The 21,095-nt window shown below is 38.8% G+C and overlaps 1 protein-coding gene across 1 annotated transcript in view; it reads right to left on the reverse strand.

The window, feature by feature from the left end:
• The window catches only part of ACER3 (alkaline ceramidase 3), a 187,877-nt gene that overhangs the window by 65,795 nt on the left and 100,987 nt on the right, over positions 1-21,095 (reverse strand). Inside the window, exons 4-5 of the mRNA XM_061202830.1 lie at positions 6,592-6,644; positions 4,084-4,165 (exon numbers count right to left, since the gene is read on the reverse strand). Of these exons, the coding sequence (XP_061058813.1) occupies positions 4,084-4,165; positions 6,592-6,644 (135 nt within the window). The remainder of the gene's footprint in view (positions 1-4,083; positions 4,166-6,591; positions 6,645-21,095) is intronic.

Here is a 21,095-nt window from a genome sequence, read left to right on the forward strand (position 1 = left end):
TTGATTAATATGTGTCTTGGCGTGTTTCTCCTTGGATTTATCCTGTATGGGACTCTCTGTGCTTCCTGGACTTGACTATTTCGTTTCCCATATTAGGGAAGTTTCCAACTATAATCTCTTCAAATATTTTCTCAGTCCCTTTCTTTTCCTCTTCTCCTTCTGGGACCCCTATAATTCGAATGTTGGAGCGTTTAATGTTGTCCCAGAGGTCTCTGAGACTCTCAATTCTTTTCATTCTTTTTCCTTTATTCTGCTCTGTGGTAGTTATTTCCATTATTTTATCTTCCAGGTCACTTATCCATTCTTCTGCCTCAGTTAGTCTGCTACTGATTCCTTCTAGAGAATTTTTAATTTCATTTATTGTGTTGTTCATCAGTTTGTTTGCTCTTTAGTTCTTCTAGGTCATTGTTAAATATATCTTGTATTTTCTCCATTCTATTTCCAAGATTTTGGATCATCTTTACTATCATTACTCTGAATTCTTTTTCAGGTAGACTGCCTATTTCCTCTTCATTTTTTTGGTTTGGTGGGTTTTTACCTTGCTCCTTTCTCTGCTGCATATTTCTCTGTCTTCTCATTTTGCTTAACGTACTGTGTTTGGGGTCTCCTTTTCACAGGCTGCAGGTTCGTAGTTCCTGTTGTTTTTGATGTCTGCCCCCAGGGGGTGAGGTTGGTTCAGTGGCTTGTGTAGGCTTCCTGGTGGAGGGGACTGGTGCCTGTGTTCTGGTGGGTGGGGCTGGATCTTGTCTTTCTGGTGGGCAGAGATGCGTCCGGTGGTGTGTTTTGGGGTGTCTGTGAACTTAGTATGATTTTAGGCAGCCTCTCTAATGGGTGGGTTGTGTGCCTGTCTTGCTAGTTGTTTGGCATGGGGCGTCCAGCACCGGAGCTTGCTGGCCGTTGGGTGGAGCTGGGTCTTAGCGTTGAGACGGAGATCTCTGGGAGAGTTCTCGCTAACTGATACTATGTGTGGCTGGGAGGTCTCTGGTGGTCCAATGTCCTGAACTCGGCTCTCTCACCTCAGAGGCTCAGGCCTGACACCAGGCCGGAGCACCAAGACCCTGTCAGCAACACAGCTCAGAAAAAAAGGGAGAAAAAAAGAAAGAAAAAATAATAATAAAAAAATTTTTAAAAATAGATTATTAAAATAAAAAAATTAAAAATAATAATAAAAAAAAGAAGAGAGCAACGAAACCAATAAACAAATCCACCAATGATAACAAGTGCTAAAAACTATACTAAGATAAACATAAAAATCAGAAACAAGTCAGTTGCAGACAGCAAACCCCAAGTCTACAGTTGTTCCCAAAGTCCATTGCTTCAATTTTGGGACAATTCGTTGTCTATTTAGGTATTCCACAGATGCAGGGTACATCAAGTTGATTGTGGGGATTTAATCCGCTGCTCCTGAGGCTGCATGGAGAAATTTCCCTTTCTCTTCTTTGTTCGCACAGCTCCTGGGGTTCAGCTTTGGTTTTGGCCCCGCCTCTGCATATAGGTCACCCTCAGGCATCTGTTCCCACCCAGACATGAGAGGATTAAAGCAGCAGCTGATTAGGGGGCTCTTGCTCACTCATGCCACGGGGAGGGAGGGGTATGGTAGTTATCATTGGAATGCGGGGTGAGCCTGCGGCGGCAGAGGCCAACATGACATTGCAACAGCCTGAGGTGTGCTGTGTGTCGGGACCCTGGCAGTGGCTCCTGGGCCGGGGGGGAGTGGGGGGGGGGCCGCGTGTGGATAGTGACCTGTGCGTTTCATGCCCGTCTCTGGTGTCCAAGCTAATAGCTGTGGCTCGCACTGTCTCTGGACCTCATTTAGCCAGCGCTCTGCCTTCTGCGTGCAGACAGGGAAGGAATCCCCTCCCCTGGTGCAGCCCGAAACAAGGGTTTCTTGCCTCTTAGACATGTCCAGACTTTTTCCCGGACTCTCTCCTAGCTAGCTGTGGTGCACTAGCCCCCTTCAGGCTGTGTTCACGCAGCCAACCCCAGTCCTCTCCCTGGGATCTGACCTCCGAAGCCCGAGCATCAGCTCCCAGCCCCAACCCGCCCCGGCGGGTGAGCAGACAAGCCTCTCAGGCTGGTGAGTGCTGGTTGGCACCAATTCTCTGTGCAGGAATCTCTCCACTTTGCCCTCTGCACCCCTGTTGCTGTGCTCTCCTTCATGGCTCCGAAGCTTCCCCCATGCCCACCCCCGTCTCTGCCAGTGAAGGGGCTTCCTAGTGAGTGGAAACTTTTCCTCCTTCACAGCTTCCTCTCAGAGGTGCAGGTCCCGCCCCTATTCTTTTGTCTCTGTTTTTTCTTTTGCCCTACCCAGGTACGTGGGAATTTTCTTGGCTTTTGGGAAGTCTGAGGTCTTCTGCCAGCATTCAGTAGGTGTTCTGTAGGAGTTGTTCCACATGTAGATGTATTTCTAATGTATTTGTGGGGAGGAATGTGATCTCCACATCTTACTCCTCTGCCATCTTGAAGGTCCCCCCCAAGGGTTGTATCTTTGGTTATCATAATGGTCTATGCTATCTCTGTGCCAGTTCATCTATTCCCACATTTCTAGTACTACCTATAACCTGACAACTACCAAATCCACATCTTTAGCCCAACCTACTTGTTAAGCCTCAGATATCATTAATGTCAGGCACCTCAATCTCAGCACATTCCAAAGTGAACTTATCTACCCCTACCCCGTGACACAAACCTACTCATTATCTTTCCTGCAAAATCTGCTCATGTTCCAAGTTGCTTATCTTGGTTAAGGACTTACTACGTACTCTGAGGACCAGGCCATAAACTGAGGAATCACTGTAGACAATTCCTTCTATTTACTCCATTTCTACCTCTTTCTACTTAGTGGGTCACAAGTACCATGGATTATTTATGAAAGTTATTTTACTTCAGTCTGAGTCTCATATCTTGCCTAAGCAAATGCAAAAATCCCTAGGTCTAGGCTCATACTCCTCTAATCCATCATCCATAATCAAATCTTTCTAAAACATGTATCTATTGATGTTTTTCCTCTACTTTAAACCAATAATGGCTCCACGCTACCTTGAGGATAAAAATCCAAATTTAAACATGGTATATAAGAGTCTTCATAATCTGATATTTGTCTGATTCACTACACTTGTTCACTCACCACTTAACTTTGATCCAGTCATATTAAATCTCTCCCAATTCCACTGGCAGTGATGATTCAATGAGAAAATAAATGTACAGTACTCAGTAGAGTATCTGGCACATACTAAGCACTTAAAAACGATAGTTCACTATGTGTTCCAAGATTCTAGGCCTGTGGACAACATAATGGTCTATTTAGAAGTGCTCCATAACACTCTTACCCAGGGGCCTGGTGAACTCCTAATCAACTAAAACCCAGCTCAAGTACACCTCTCTGCAGCTTTCTTTGACCCACTCAAGCAATTCATTAATCCTCATTTATCTCATCATCATATAACTGGTTTTTACCTGTATGACTGCAATTATCTTTCGATCCAATTCTTTGTTTACATGTTTAAGTTCCCCACTAGAATGCGGTCCTCAAGCATAGTGACTACTTCTTAGTCATCTTTGTATTTTCTACTGCCTGATATGGTAGATTTGTGATAAAGGTTTGTTGAAATTAATATCTCTTAATACAAAATGTAATTCACTCGAGGAAAAAAGCACTAGGGTAGGATCAGAAGTGATTGGCTATCTCAACCTATTTGGAAAGGTTAATCATTAAAAGAGTCACACTAGGCCCTACGGAGCAGAGCCAATTTCTTTTTTTAACAAATAGGAGGTAATATGTGAATCCATGAGGAAAAGTTAATTGTTTTCCATTGCTAATAAATATTTGCCTTTTGACTTTTTCCCCTTCTGTAAAAACAAAAAACAAAAAAACAAAAAAACAGATTTTTTAAAAAGTTGTTTCAACTTTTTGTTGAGAAATAACACCTAAATAGGAAACAAAGGGGCAATATCTATAAGTAAGTTTTATGTAGAAATATTTCAGTTTGAACAGCATGAAGCAAATACTAGAAGCAAAATGTACCAAACTCCATAAATGGCTAGTTTACATGCTTAATCTGTTAGAAATAAAATATGACTTACTGTGGTTACTATTAAACTGAACAGAACTAAAGGAAAAAGCAGATGGTAGTTTACAGAGTTCTTTGTCTTGAAACATTCAAACCTTAAAAAGAAAAAAGAGAGAGAGAAAGAAACTTGTTTTAGAATACATAACTAGGAAAACAAATAGAACACTGTTTTACCACTTGTATACCTGCCCCTAGGTCTAGTGATGCCCATCATTTCCTCTCAACCACACACTCATCTTAGAGAACCCACACTGCCTACAGCCTCCAAGAGGCTACGGGGACCAGGAGTAGATGCCTGACTTAAACTGGGCCAGTGAGAGGCTCTCTTCTGAAAATTTGGAGTTTGGGAGCCAGAGACTGAATCAAGGGTAGAGAATCAAAGTATAAAGCCGTGTGGACTCAAGGTCTGATGCTTATATTTGGGCAACTAACTTAAAGTGGATGAGTGAGCACAGAAGTGATCTGCAGGAAGAGAAAAAGAAAGCAGATACAAAGACTTGAAGCCATGTGGAGAGGAAGGAATAGAGAAAAGAGGGAGGGAGAGAGAAGTTGCCCTTCCAGTTCTGGTGAGCTGGACTTCCTGCTACTGGGTGCCATATAATTCCCTCGTGTCCTTACAGTAAATAAATCTCTCCTAAATCAACTGGCTTGAGTAGGTTTCCACATCTTGGAACTAATGATCCCTGACTAACGCACACTGTCATAGAAAATATCGCTCTATTACCATTGTCTCTTTGCTTATCTGTCTCCCCAACCAGACTGTGAATTTCTTGTGTGCAGGCATAAAATCTTTTTTTTCATATACCTAGTCACTAGGAAAGTCTGACACAGGAAACATTCAGTGAATAAGTAAATATGAACATATATTTGGCTATCAGCTAAGTATCCAACCTTTGAGCCTATGTTTTGTATAAGCAGCAGGAGAGTTCTCTCAGTTTACTAATTAATAGGAATTGGACCCAACTCCTATTTCCCTGTCTGTAAAGAAAGGTGGCTGGAAAGTAATGGCGATCATATATTGAAAAGAATCAGATAACCATCACATAAAGGATTCAGAGAAGTCTTACTAGCACTAAGACCTCTTTTACCTTTAAATTCTGTGACTTGATGACTTTTTGTGTGTGTGCATGTTGTGCTTGATGGTTTTACCATGGTTTATTGTTTCATTTAATGAGATACATAACCAGACTACTTGAGAGGGATGTTTTTGGAACAAAACATTAACTGAGGTAAGAAAGCAGTCATCTTCTGCTTTCTGCTCTCCCTTTCTTGTAGTACTTGTCTGGGTACTTTTTAAGTATCTGCTCTCAGCTTTGTCTCATGCAGGTACAGGACATTAGCATATCAATGCTCACTGTTACTTTATTTTTCTTTTAATAAATATAGTTTTGACAGAAAAGATAGATCAGTAAACAATGTCAAGGAGAGCAAAGACCTTAGTCTCAGTCTTGAGGATAGCTTTCAGAAAATGGTGCATGGGATTTCCTTGTTTTTGATCTTGTTTTCTAACTGCCCAAATCTGCTTGTCACAGATGCAGACTGTGATGGGCTGATGACTTATTAAGAAGAGTCATCTGAAAATATTTTTCTAGATCAGGGGTAGCAAACTACAGTGTAGGAAGCAATTTCTCAACCTAAGCCTGTTTTTGTAAATAAAATTTACTGGAAGACAGTCACACCCATTGGTTTACATATTATCTATGGCTGCTTTCACACTACAACAGCAGAGTTGAAGACTTGCAACAGAGACCACAGGCCCAGAGAGCCTAAAATAATTACTGTCTGGCCCTTTACAGAAGAAGTTTCTGATGAGCTCTTTTTAATAATATATTTTTTCAAACTATTTTTATTTTTACGTATCTTTAGAAGATATTCTTGAGTTAGCAATGATGATCCTGTTAAAAAGAATCAGATAACCATCACATAAGAGGTTCAGAGAAGTCTCAAGAATTAACACTAGAAAACAGAAGGTATATTTTAAAAGTTAAGTTTATTAAACCTGTAGTTCAATTTCCAACTCTGACACTTACTAACTGCATGACCTTAAGCAAGTCACCTAAGCATAAGCTCTGCTTATATTCTTAGATAAAATGGGGACAATACCTATTTATCTTGCACAACTGTGAGAATTTAGAAATGACTTCGTGTGCTGCCCAGCACAATTACAGGTACAAAGTAGAGAAATGTTATTATGGCATAATATATAAAATCTTTACCTAAATTTTTATATATTCATAACTCAAGGAAAGGCAAATTGTGTAAGTTAGTTAATCTTACTTAATTTAAGTAAGATTCTATCTAAATTGGCTATAAGGTTTTGAGATCAAACAAGTTCATAAACAATATTATTATAACTTCCCAGAAATTATACTCTACATTGAAATCACAAAAGTTACAATCTTCTACACTGTTACAATCTCCCAGTAATATCACTGGATTAGTTATATTACATAATTCCCTATGAAGCAAACATGAATTTAAAAATATATCAAGCATATGAATTTTAAACATAAATACTTACATGCAGTATACAAATATACAACAGCTGTAAATCATTGGGAGTTCATCCAATAGCTGTAAGAAACAAAGGTAACAGGACTTGAATATTGTAGAGCTGCAATTATCATACAAATCCAAAATAAAACATCAGAATGATTAAGATGGTCACCTCTTATTATCTGATATCTTTTACTAATTCTCATATATTTATCATCATCTAATTTATTCTCAGTGTGTATATTTAGTTTATTGTTTTTGAACAAAGAAGCTTATCCACCCATCTGTCCTAATCTACACACCTAAGTAGGATGCCTGACTCACTGGTCAGCTTGGATCATTCAGTATCATAAACCATGATAACATGCCTCCAGGAAAGAATGATGTCCACCATCTACAGGTGATAGGTCCTATCAGTATTCTTTTGCATTTTCCCCCCATCCTATAGCACCTAAGATAAATAAAATGTTCAGTCATATACATAAAAAGAGATAGTAATGGTTGGGGAAGTCACTTAATCTAAGTGATGTCTAAGTATGTCTCTGAAAAATAATAATATTATTAGCAATAATAACAACTATAGTTATTACATATTAAACTACAAGCTGGACACTAAGTGTCCAGCTAAGTGTTGTGATAGGTTATTTCTAATACTTAAACCAATCCTATAGAATTTATTCACTAGATATGCATTTGATGAATTGTTTAATAATATATCTACTATGTGCCAGGCAACATTAGGGGCTGAGGATACGATAAAAACAAGACATAATCACTGCCCTCAGGGAATTCACAGTCTAGTGAGGTAGAGGGAATGAAAAACATGTGATTAAATACACAGTAAAGATTCCAAAAATGGGGGCACAAAGAAGCCAGAAAAGGTGGTGGCAGGAAATGAAATGATGGCAGAGAAAGGCATTCTCGGAAGAAGGAAGAGAATTTATGCAAAGTGATATATTCTAGTAAATTACTGGAATAATGAAAATGATAGCGTTTGTGCAAGGTCTTATGATTACATGTTTCACATTTATTATTTCATTTAAATTTTCACAATTCTAAGGTAGGAACTATTATCTACATTCCAAGATGAGAACACTGAGGCTTAGAAGGTTCAAGTAACTTTTTTTTTTCCACATCTTTATTGGAGTATAATTGCCTTACAATGGTGTGTTAATTTCCGCTGTACAACAAAGTGAATCAGCTATATGTACACATATATCCCCATATTCCCCCCCTCTTGAGCCTCTGAAGATCACATGCTAATATGTAACAGAGCCAGATTTTGAACGGACTCGATATTATGTTGCCTCCAAAACCATTCACTTGAATCACCTATAAATGTTCAAAAAAACTGGTATAATATCGTGACTTACTGCAGGTAAATCTACCACAGTTTTATGATATACAGAAGGTTCCTTTATTTAAAGTTTTGAACCAGGATCTACTGACTTTACATTAAACATATTTAGATGGGTCTTTTGTGTTTCTATATAAATTTTTAAATTTTTTGTTCCAGTTCTGTGAAAAATGCCACTGGTAATTTGATAGGGATTGCACTGAATCTATAGATTACCTTGGGTAGTATGGTCATTTCTAACAATATTGTTTCTTCCAATCCAAGAACATGGTATATCTTTCCATCTGTTTGTGTCATCGTTAGTTTCTTTCATCAGCATCTTATAGTTTTTGGAGTACAGGTCTTTTGTCTCCTTAGGTAGGTTTATTCCTAGGTATTTTATTCTTTTTGATGAGATGGTAAATGGGATTGTCTCCTTAATTTCTCTTTTTGATACTTCACTGTTAGTGTATAGAAATGCAACAGATTTCTGTATATTTATTTTGTATCCTTCAACTTTACCAAATTCATTGATGAGCTCTAACAGTTTTCTCATGTTGCTTTAGGATTTTCTATGTATAGTATATCATGTCATCTGCAAACAGTCAACATGTGATTTTTGAGGGGACACAATTCAGTCCACAGAAGTGTGGCAGTGTGTTTCAAAATATAAATTTTATTATTATTCAAGTATGGTGAAGCCAACAGACCAGGAGATGATTGCCACTGAAAAGGAATTCCCTGGCGGTCCAGTGGTTAGGACTCCATGCTTCCACTGCTGGGGGCCCAGGTTCGATCCCTGGTCAGGGAACTAAGATCCCGTAAGCCATGCGGCATGGCCAAAACAAATAAACAAGGAAATAAGCAAAATAGGAGGTTAAAATTAAGGGGGAACTTTCCCCCTTAAAAAAAAAAAAAGTGTGTTATTCACAGTTCCCAAGAGGAGGGGGTACGCCATGCCATGCAGGACAGCATAGGAAAGCACCAGGGTCAGTGAGGAGGCAGAAGGAGCAAGAGGAAAAGTGTGGGCAAGACCCTTTATTGCGGTTTCCTTAAGAAAGGCAAGGCAAGGGAGGGTAAGCAGGTTTAGAACTGGCTAATTTGAGTAACTTCAGGGGGCCCTGGGGTACAGGAGCTATCTTTAGTTATCTGGTACCTGGCTCTGGGGTGATTAGAGCAGAGGAATACTGCCTCCTGGAGTGTAAGATGTGGTTTAGAGAATGGGCTCTGGATTGGTTAGTTTGCATATGAAAGGCACAGACCAGGTTGAGTTGTTTGCTATACCTAAGAACTGGCTATCCCTGGGAGGGGCAGTCTCTCACTAATCAGCGAGGACCCAGATGCTAGAACATCAAGAATACATAAGATAATATAGTTGTTATGAACTGAATGCTTGTGTCAGACACAAATTCATATGTTGAAGGTCTAACCCGCAATCTGATGGTATTTGTAGATGGGTCCTTTGGGAGGTAATTAGGGTTAGATGAGGTCATGAGGGTAGGGCCCTCACGATGGGATCAATGCCCTTCTAAGAAGAGACACCAGAGAACTTGTGAGAAGGTAGCTGCCTGCAAGCCAGGAAGAGCTCTCACCAGACCTGACCATGCTGATACCCTGATCTCGGACTTCCAGCCACCAAACTATGAAAAAAATTAATGTCTATTGTTTAAGCCACCTACTCTATGGTATTTTGTTATGGCAGCCCGAGATGACCAATACAGTAGTAAACATTTGGTGCCAGATCAGGTACGTGTGGAGAGTGCTCTGAAGGGAAAAAACATGGATGTGGGGTGACTAGCTAGGAGGTTACAGAAGTCAGACTAAGCAAAGTTGCTACTTGGATTAAGGTAACAGAATTGGGAATAGACCTCGGTGAACAGACTTGAGAAATATTTAGGAAGTAAAATAAACAGAGATTTGTGATTGATTTGACATAAAGGTGAGGAAGAACAAACTCTCAAGGATGGCTCCCAAGCTTCTTGCCTGTACACTTCAGTTGATGGTAAGCATAGTTTACTGAGATTGTGAAAACAGAGACAATTACAATTTTCAACGTGTTCAGTTTGAGGTACCTGTGAGACAGCCAAGTGGAAATGTCAATCAGACAACTAGAAATACAGATTTGTAGCTGAGAAGAAAGGTCTGGACTCCAGATGTTGGCTGCTTTTCTGTTTATTTGTTTAAAGAAACTAAATTGAATTAAGCATATGTTAAAATGGCATGGATTTTAAAATCTGGTTAATATAAATACAAAAGTCTTATATCAAAACCGTAACTAGCAAAATTATGACTGGTAAAAGAACACAGAGTTCTACAGTGGGGTGGGGTATGTGTTTGAAGATGAGTCTGGAGAGGTAGGCAGAGGCCAGATCACAAAGCCCGTGGTTTAAATTCACGCGCTTGAGCTCTGGGAAGTATTAAAGAGGTTTAAAAAGTGACATGCCATCTGAAGAGCAGGGACTGTATTTATGCATCTCATCCCCAACACTCGTACAAAGCCTAGCAAACATTGCTAAAAGAATGAAAACAGGATGAGTATTTCTATTCCAGTGTGACAAAAAGATAGGGGAGGCAGGGACACCAATTAGGAACCAGTTACAGGAATCTGGGTTGAAGATGACGGATTAAGGCAGTGGCAGTGGCAGCTAGAGGTAGACGTATTTAAGAGTTATTACAGAAGTTGAATCAAGAGGTTTTAGAGTTTGTAGAGGTGAAAAAAGTAGGAGAAATCAGAGATGAATCATAGGTTTTTGGTTTGGACTTTGGGTGTAAGGTGGTTTCATTTACTGAGATAGGGAGCAAAGAAGAAAGACGGGTAGTATTTATAACCAGAACATCTGCTGTTAACATTATAAAGTCTGACTTAGCTTACATTACCTAACATTTAAGCTATTTTTGTTTTTGTATTATAAATAAAGTTATAAGTGAACAAAATAGTTTTTTGGTTTTATTTTCTAGGATAAATATATTTATTTTTACTTACGAGAAATACATGAATACATTCTTTTTTTTTACTAGCATTTTTTCCTAACATCAAACATATTACATGCTCAGTATAGAATACATGGAAAAAGCAGAAAAACAGAAAGAAAAAACTAAGAAATTACCTTCAATTTTACCCTCCCTGTGATTATCAATAACTGTATATATCAGTTAGTGAAAGCAAAAAAGAATGAGTTGAATGAGTGAATAGATGAAAAGAAAATCTGGGAGAAGTCTCCTAAGAACTTAAAGTTCCTACCACAATCAACGCAAGATAAAATCCTAAAACAGGTAAAGGCAACAAAAGAATACAACACAAAATGTGGGTCCTAATCTTGTCCCTAACTTCTAGTCAGATCGCTTTCCCTCTCTTGGGCTATTCTTCCATTTATAAAATTTATAGATTTGGACTAAATTTCAAAAATCTCTTTTAATATTAAAGTTCTATGATTCTAAATTGTTCTTTGGTACCTTTTACCCCTTATGTGAAGGCCGTCTGCTCACTCCTGTTATCTCTACCCCTTCTCTAATGTTGTCCTCAATCTCACTCCCAAATGTATTGCTCTTGGCTGGTTGCCACAAGAATGTGACACATTAATCAAGAGAAAGGAGTTAGTAATAGCTTAAAATGTTACCCTCCACAGGGGCACACATAATTTAACACTACTTACAGGAATGAATCACTAACAATGAATCAATAATGGTGGTTTCAAACATTCTGACTGAAGAAAAAGGAAGGAAACTAACATTTATTAAACACTTATTTAATAGACCCTATTAAATAAGGATGTCCTTTCACATATGCCAATCAACTGATCCTCATAATACTCCTACAGGCATATCAGACCCACTAGACAGATGAGAAAACTAAGGCTCAGCAAGATTAAGTGGCATGTCTATGCTCAAATAGTCAGTAAAGTGATAGAATAAGAACTGGAACCCATGCAGCAGCCACCCAGGAACAATAAATCTGATGAAAATACCATTCAAGCTCCAAATCATTCTGAAGACAGAACTGTCAATATCTGCTTGTGCTCAGTTTAGGCAGGAATAAAAAACAGGCCTCCAATTTCTCTACAGCTACAACAAGCCAAGTTCAGGCTGGTGAAATGGTTCACTGACCACCAGAGGCAGGTAAGTGGCAACATTGCCATTTCTTACTTTGCTTCAGTGATTGTGCGTAACAAATGATGGCCTAACATTGTTGAGTCAAATTTATCCTGAAAGGAGACAAGACAGGGAACCTGCAGGGGATATCCAGGATCATGTTATGTTTAGATTAAAGAAATGTAGAAGCTATTTAAAGAAATCCTTCGATACTGATGATTCTCCCCTCCTCCTCAATCACTGGGAAAATGGGTCACGTGTCATTTCTGCCATGTTAGGCAAGCACATAAAACCACCATCGTGTAGGCCAAAAGGGGAATGAAATAAGGCAAGTGTAAAATTTATCCATGAAGTTGATAAAGCAGTATGATAATAATGATAAAGCATAGTGTCAAAGATCTCAGGATCAAAGGCCATCTTGTCCATCCAAATGCTATGCTATCTTGGTGACAATCTTGCCAAGTATTACGTTTACATGCAAATCAAAGTGTGTCCCACCTCTGCTCAAAATACAGGTTAAAATAATGGTTCACAGGGGATAAAGTCCATGAGGCTTTGATGCGCCTGTGGTTAGTTCCCCAAACCACATCTCCTGCCACTTAGTTCATTGCCTGCCTGCTCAATAATGTAACAAATGTTAGCTATTATTACTGGTAGAACTGTCACCATCATCACCACATCCTCCCACTCCAAGGCTACAACCATAATGTACTACCTGCAGGGCTCTGAGAAGCCAAACATACTCTCACAACTCTGTGGGTTCTAGTTGGCCTGGCAAATTCCTATTCATCTTTGACAATGCAACTCAAACATGTGTCTGAGTCTTCTGTGTGAAACCCCTTTTCTGACCTCCCCGCCCTAATAATCACTTTCTCTTTCCGATCACTGTATTCACTAGCATATTATCTTCATTCCTAGACCATAGATTCCTTGAAAGAAGGATTATATAATCTTTACCTATGCATAGCTATTACCCAGATACCAAAAACCATTTTATTGAACTAATGAAAGTGTTTGTCTAGCCTATGCTTGGGTACCTCCAGGGACAGAGGACTCCAGATCTTCTAAGGCAGGCCTTACTATCTACGGGCTCAGAAAATTATTCCCTATGTTGAGCAAGATGTCTCTTAGTCTTTAACCCCACTAGGACCACAAAGAATAAACCTGGTCCTCTTCGACGTGTCAACCCTTAAATACTGATTTGTAAAACATTTATGTTGTGTTATATGCCAGACCCATGGGAAAAGTAGAGGATACGCCAAGGTCAAGCAGAGAGAGTCCCTGCTCCTTGGGAACTCACACTCTGATAGAGTAGTCAGACACATAAATATACATAAAATAACACTGATAAGGGCAAGTAATAGTGATACATGGAGCATGATATGGAAGAACACATGAGGGGTACATATGCCACCCTGGGGCCATGGAAGGCTTCCTAGAAGAGCTGTCACTCTGCCTTAGAGTTTAAAGGACAAACTAGAATGGAGAGGAAGCCTGGTGTGTACAGCTGAGTGGGGGTAACTGAACATGTCTTCTCTTCTTCAAGCTAAACATTCCCAGTTCCTTCCCCTAGTCAGGTATCATGACTAGATTTTTAATTCTTTCACCATTCTGGGGTCTCTCATTTGAATACATAGCCAGGTCAGGCCTTAGACCTGAATGCAATATTCCTGTCATGATCTGATCAGTGCACAGCAGGGGAGTTTATTCCTCCCGCCCCACCTCACTCAGATGCCTAGTCTTGCCTGACAGCTTGTCTCAGCACATTGATCCAGCTGTTTCCTCATGTATGGAAGAGACACACACTAACTTCCAGGGTAAACATTTTAGGACTAATGGACAGCAAGAATGATCCTTGAGATTTTAAAATTTAAGTCTTAGAAAACATGTGTTAAGGGAATGTCAGAGAATACTGCATGCACAGAATTAGACTAGAAGCTTTGTAAATTTTTCTGGTTATTTGTCACTGTATAAAAAACCACCCCAAAACTCAGCAGCTTAAAAAAGCAGTATTTACTTTACTCATTAATGTGTGTTCAAAGCAGGGTTGGGAAGGGAAGGTCCATCTCTACTTCACTCACTGTGAGCTGGGATAGCTCAAAGGCTGGGAACTGGAATCATCTAAAGATTCACCCACTCAAGTTTTTGGCAGTTGATGCTGGCTGAAGTCTGGGGATTTCAGTGAGGTGTAGCAAGAACACCTACACATGGCTCTTCCAAGTGGCTTCTTTACAATATGGTGCTGGGTTCTGAGGGTAAATGTCCCAGGAAGACTAGGCAGAAGCTGTATTGCTTTTTATGACTCAGTCTTGGATGTCATATAGCTTCAGGTCTACTATAGTCACAATCCTGCCCAGATTCAAGGGCAACAAACAAGAGATTCCACCTCTTGAGGAGAGTCAGTGTCACCTTGTAAGAAAAGCAGGTGGGATGGGATATATGGGTGTGAACATCTTTGGAAAATAAAATAATCTTGCCACATAAATAAAACTCAAAACTGAGTTAAATGTCCCCAATAATAGGAGGCAGTCTGCTTTAGGATGAAGGGTATTCTGATTAGCTTATTAGTATTACTATTCCTCCAAAGAAACTTTGGAGTCTTTTAAAGTCTCCTTTCTTTACAACAAACATAAACATGTATTTTCCTTATCATAAAAGTACTTCATATTTATTGTAGAAAACTTGCTAAATATAGAAATGCAGAGAGAAAGAAATATAATTGCCTGTAACCCCACAAACCAGGGGTAACTACAATTTAATATTTCAATAGAACTCTTTAGTCATTCACTCGTTGTGATTAATTAAATGCCCTTCCTTCCTCCCTTTCTTCCTCCCTTCCATGTATGTTTTTATTGTGCATATGTCAGCACTATTTTATACGCTAAGATAGAGCAGTATTTAAGAGAGGTGAGATACCTGCTCTCAAGTTTACATTCTAGTAGGGGAAAGTGCAAATAAGATAATTTCGAATAGCAATAAGTGCTATGAAAAACATAAAGTAAAAGCAATTCACGGAAGGGATTGCTTTACATAAAATGGTCAGAGAAAGCATGTCTGAATAGATGTCATTTGTATTGAAGAGTCAGAAGGGACCAGACATGCAAAAATTTGCGATAAAAGTATTGCAGGCAGAGGAAATAGCAATTACAAAGGCCATGAGGTCTTGTCTGAAGAACAACAAGGCCAGTGTGGCTAGAGTGTAGTGAACAATGCAAAGGAATTGTAAAAACTGAAGCTGCAGAACTAGAGCTGGATTGGATCATGTAGGCCATGGTAAAGAATCTGGATTTCACTTTAATGCAAATGGATGCCTTGGAGAGTGGTTTTTTTCTTTTTTAATTTTATTTATTTTTGGCTGCATTGGGTCTTCGTTGCTACGGGAGGGCTTTCTCTAGTTATGGCGAGCAGGGGCTACTCTCTGTTGTGGTGTGTGGGCTTCTCCTTGCGGTGGCTTCTCTTGTTGTGGAGCACGGGCTCTAGGTGTGCGGGCTTCAGTAGCTTCAGCATGCAGGCTCAGTAGTTGTGGCTCGCAGGCTCTAGAGCACAGGGTCAGTAGTTGTGGCGTACCGGCTTAGTTGCTCCGCGGCATGTGGGATCTTCCTGGACCAGGGAGGACTCGAACCTGTGTCTCCTGCATTGGCAGGTGGATTCTTATCCACTGCACCACCAGGGAAGTCCCCCTTGGAGAGTTTTAAGCAGGAGAATGACATGACCTGATTTAAAGTTTCAAAGATCACCTTGGCTGATTGCAGAGGCAACGGCTGACTACTGCAGTAGTCAAGAAATGGGATGGTGATGCCTTACACTAAGGTAGGAGCAGTAAAAACAGGGAAAGTAGGCAGATCCAGGTATATTTTAAAAGTAAAACCAGAAGAACAGATTAAATGTGAGGGATGAGGGAAAGAAAGAAATCAGGGATGAGTCTAGGTTTTTGGCTTCAGCAAATGGGTGGGTGATGGCATCACAGAGGAACACCAGGAAGGAACAGGTATGGGAAAAGAAATAAAGAATTATATATTGCCCATATTAAAGGTTGAGATTTCTATGGTATGTCAAACATACAATTGGATATACAAATCTAGAGCTAAAAGGTTAGGTCAGAACTGAAGATAGATGTTTTGAATCATCAGTATATAGATCACATTCAAAGCCATGAGATTATATAAGATCACCTAGGAGAGAATACAGAGAAGGTAGCCCAGGACAAAAGAGTAGCCAGTGAGGTAAGGAAGAAAGCTAGGGGAATTTCCTTTTCCATAAACAAGGAAAACTGGGAAGCCAAGACAAATGTTTCATGAAGAAAAAAGCAAACAACGTGTGGAATGCTACTGAGAGGTCAAATAAGAAGAATATAAAAATGTGTCTATTGGATCTGGCAAGATGAAGGTCACTGTTGACCTTGACAAGCAGTTTCTGTGAAGTGAAGGGAAGAGATGCCTAACTGGGATGGGAGGGAAAGAGAGGGAGGTGAGTGGAGAGAGAGAGGAGATAATCAAATGGTTCTGATGTGATAAGGAACTGAACAATGACTCAAGAGCTAGGGCTGGACACAAGGTCAACGGAGGAATAATTTTTAAAAGATAGGAACTGTTTGAGCATGTTTGATGCAGATGGCAGTGACTGAATGTAGTGACTTCCTAAAGACTGTGGTGGAGCAAGAGACTGCGGTGGGGTATGTAACTGTAGGAGTGAAGTCTTTGAGTAGGAGGGAGGGGATAAATTTAGAGCCCCAGGAAGGGGACACTGGCTTTCACAGGATTTGATACATTTCTTCCATAATAATAGGAGGAAGAAGGTGGTGATAGAAAGATGAGGGAGTTCTTGACTGATTCTGTCTATATTCTCATAAAATATCGAAGAAGATATCAGCAAGGAGAATGGGGTATGAGGCAAAAGAGATGTAAAAAGAAATCTAAAGAAAGGAACAGGTGTGAAATAATGGTTCTGGGAAGTGAAATTATCCGGGAAATGTAATGGCACTGCCTTGTGGCACTGAGTGCTTATTTGCAATTTCTGTTCAATAATTTAAAAGTGAGATCATTTAACAAAGGGATGTAATTTCTATGAGCAATACTTCGCTACTCAGTTCAGGCACAGAATAGGCAGATAATTGAGCTGGATGTGGGCTGAATATTACTCAAAAAGCAAGGGGCAAGGGCTTTAAGGATATCTGTATGGGTGGGTAAGAGTTATAATTAATTTGGGGCCATAGGTTGCAAACTTTGTAAAAAGGGGAAAGAAGTGAGGCAAAATGTACTTCCTTCCAGTCTTTTCACTATTATTTATAAAATTGATATCATATTACATAAAGTTTTATGTCTCTATAACATTTTCCCATGTAAATAGTCTTCAAAATATTATTTTAATTTAGATATATCACAGTATATTTAACAATCTCCCTACTTTTTTTTTTTCTTTTTTTGGCCATGCTGCGCAGCTTGTGGGATCTTAGTTCCCTGACCAGGGATTGAAGCTGGGCCTCGGCACTTAAAGTGCTGAGTCTTAACCGGTCCCAATGGACCGCCAGGGAATTCCCAACAATCTTCCTATTATTAAAACATTTAGATCATCTAAAAGTCTTTATCACGTGTAATGCTGTGATAAACACCCTTGTGAAAATCTTTTCTCTGTCTCTGATTACTTTCTTAGGAAGTATTCCTACGAGTGCAATTACTGGGTCAAAGGATATGTATATTGCTTTTCTGTTTAAAAGAAAATATTAAAACAATTCCAACCTACAGAAAAGTTTGAAGTACAATACAAATAATTTTCTTCTCCCTGAACCATCTGAGTAAGCTGCTAACATGAGGTTCCATTACTCCAAAGTACTTTAGTGCATGTTTCCTTCAAGGATATTCACTCAGATTACATGCCTTGACCAAATGGGATTTATCACAGGAATGCAAGTTTGGTTCAACGTATGAAAATAAATCAACATACTAGACCTTACTAATATAATAAAGAAGAAAACCCACATGGTCATCTTGAGATGCAGAAAAAACATTTAAAAATTCCAACACATTTTCTTGATAAAAACACTCAACAAACTAGGAATAGAAGGGAACTTCCTCAGCCTAATAAAGGACATCTACACAAAGCTCCAGCTAACATTATAATTAATGGTGAAAAACTGAAAGCTTTCTTCCTAAGATCAGGAACAAAACAAGGATGTCTGCTCTCTCCACTTCTATTCAACAGTGTCCAGAATACAAATGAATGTATATGCAAAACAGAAACAGACTCACAAATATAGAAAACAACCTTGTGGTTACCGAAGAGGAGAGGAAGAGGGCTGGGACAAATCAGGGTATGGAATTAACAAACTACTATATATAAAATAGATAAGCAACAAGGATATATTGCATAGCACAGGGAATTATAGCCATTATCTTGTAATAACTTATAATGGAGTATAATCTGCAAAAATACTGAATCATTATGCTGTATACCTGAAACTAAAATAATAATGTAAATCAACTATATTTCAATTAAAAAAAAAACACTGTGCTAGAAGTTCTAGTCAGGGCAGTTAGGCAAGAAAAATAAGCATAAGGCATCTAATTGCTAAGGAAGAGGTAAAACTATCTCTATTTGCATATGACATGATCTTGTATGCACAAGGAAGAGGTAAAACTATCTCTATTTGCATATGACATGATCTTGTACACACAAAAAACCCTAACAAATCTATATACACATACACATAAAACTGTAAGAGGTAAAAAACAAGTTCAGCAAGGATACAAGAGCAATATGCAAAAATCATTGGTACTTCTATACAATAGGCATGAGAAATCATAAAGTGAAATTAAGAAAACAATTTCATTTATAATAGCATCAAAAAGAATACTTATAAATAATGTAACAAAAGAAGTAAAAACTATAAGACATAACTGAAAGGAATTTAAATAAGTGGGAAGACATCCTGTGTTCATAGATTGGAGGACTTAATATTAAGATGGAAATACTCTCCAAAGTATGGATTCAATGCAATCCCTTTCAAAATCCCAGCTAACTTTTTGCAGAAATTGATAAGCTGATCCTAAAATTCATATGGAAATTCAAGGGACCCGGAATAGATTAAACAGTTTTTAAAACAAAGAATAAATTTGGAGAATTCACAGCTCCCAATTTCAAAACTTACTACAAATCTACAGTAATCAAGGTACATATAGGTCAATGGAATAGAACTGAGAGTTGAACTGAGCGTCAAGAAATAAACTCATATATTTATAATTGATTGATTTTCGACAGGGGTGCCAAGACAATTCAATGAGGAAAGAACAGTTTTTTCAACAAATGACTTGGGACAACTGGATATCCACATGCAAAAGAATAAAGCTAGACCTGTACCTCACACCACATACAAAAATTAATTAAAAATGGACCAAAGACCTAAATGTAAGAGCTAAAACTATAAAGCTAACTTCTAACTATGTTAGAAGAAAACATAGGTATAAATCTTCATAACCGTGGATTAGGCAATGGTTCCTTAGATACAACATCAAAAGCAAAAGCAGGGCTTCCCTGGGGGTGCAGTGGTTGAGAATCTGCCTGCCAGTGCAGGGGACACGGGTTCGAGCCCTGGTCTGGGAGGATCCCACATGCCGCGGAGCAACTAGGCCCGTGAGCCACAACTACTGAGCCTTCGCGTCTGGAGCCTGTGCCCTGCAACAAGAGAGGCCGCGACAGTGAAAGGCCTGCGCACCGCGATGAAGAGTGGCCCCCACTCGCCGCAACTAGAGAAAGCCCTTGCACAGAAACGAAGACCCAACACAGCCAAAAATAAATAAATTAATTAATAAAAAAAAAAAAGAAAGAACTCTACGTTAAAACATGAATTTAAAAAAAAAAAAAAAAGCAAAAGCAACCAAAGAAAAAATAGATAAAATGAACTTCAGCAAAATTGAAAACTTTTTTTTGCTTCAAAGAATGCTATCAAGAAAGTGAAAAAACAGCCCACAGAATGAAAGAAAATATTAGAAAACCATATATTTGATAAGGGTCTAGTATTCAGAATATGTATAGAACTCTTACCATGTAATGACAAAAAGGCAAATAACCCAATTTTAAAATAGGCAAAAGGATATGAATAGACATTTCTCCTAAGAAGGTAAACAAATGGTCAATATACACATGAGAAGATGCTCAAGATCACTTATTATTGGGGAAATGCAGAACAAAACCACAATGAGATACCACATCACACCCACTAGGATGGCTATAATCAAAGGGACGGACAATAACAAGTATTGGCAAGGATATGGAGAATTGCCAGCAGGAATGTAAGGTGTAGTCACTTAGAAAAACAGTCTAGCAGCTCCTCAAAAGGTTAAACATAGAGTTACCCTTTGACTTAGAAGTTCCACTCCTAAGTATATACCTAAGAGAACTGAAAACATACATCTACACAAAAACTTGTATATGAATGTTGATAGAAGCATTATATATAAAGGTCAAAAATTCATAAACAACCCAAATATCCACTAATTAATAAATGGATAAACAAAATGTGCTGTATCCAAACAATGGAATATTTCAGCCTAATTGAACCAAAAGGCCACATATCGTATGATCCATTGCCATGAAATGTCCAGAATAGGCAATCCATGGAGAAAGAGTAGATTAGTGGTTGTCAAGGTAGAGGGATTAACGGGGAGTGACTGCTAATGGGAATGGGATTTCTCTTTGGAGTGATGAAAATATTCTGGAATTAGAGAGTGGTGATGGTTCCATAATTCTGTGCGTATACTTAAAACAACTCGTATACTTTAAAAGGGTATATTTTATGATATGTGAATTATACCTTTAAAAAAAGATATTCACCTACCTATCCACAATACTACCAACAAAATCAAGAAATTAACATTGATTTATTACTATCATGTAATCCTCAGACCCCATTCAAGTTTTTCTAAGTGTCCCAATAATATCATAAGTATAAGCATACACACACACACACACACACACACACACACACCACACACAGGATCCAGCCCAGAATTACACAGTGTATTTACTTCTCATATCTTTTTAGTCTCCTTCAATCTTGAACAGTTCCTCAATCTTTTAATTTTATGACCATGGATACTTTTGAAGACTAC

The sequence above is a fragment of the Eubalaena glacialis genome, chromosome 10 (genome assembly GCF_028564815.1).
Source record: "Eubalaena glacialis isolate mEubGla1 chromosome 10, mEubGla1.1.hap2.+ XY, whole genome shotgun sequence".
Taxonomy (NCBI): domain Eukaryota; kingdom Metazoa; phylum Chordata; class Mammalia; order Artiodactyla; family Balaenidae; genus Eubalaena; species Eubalaena glacialis.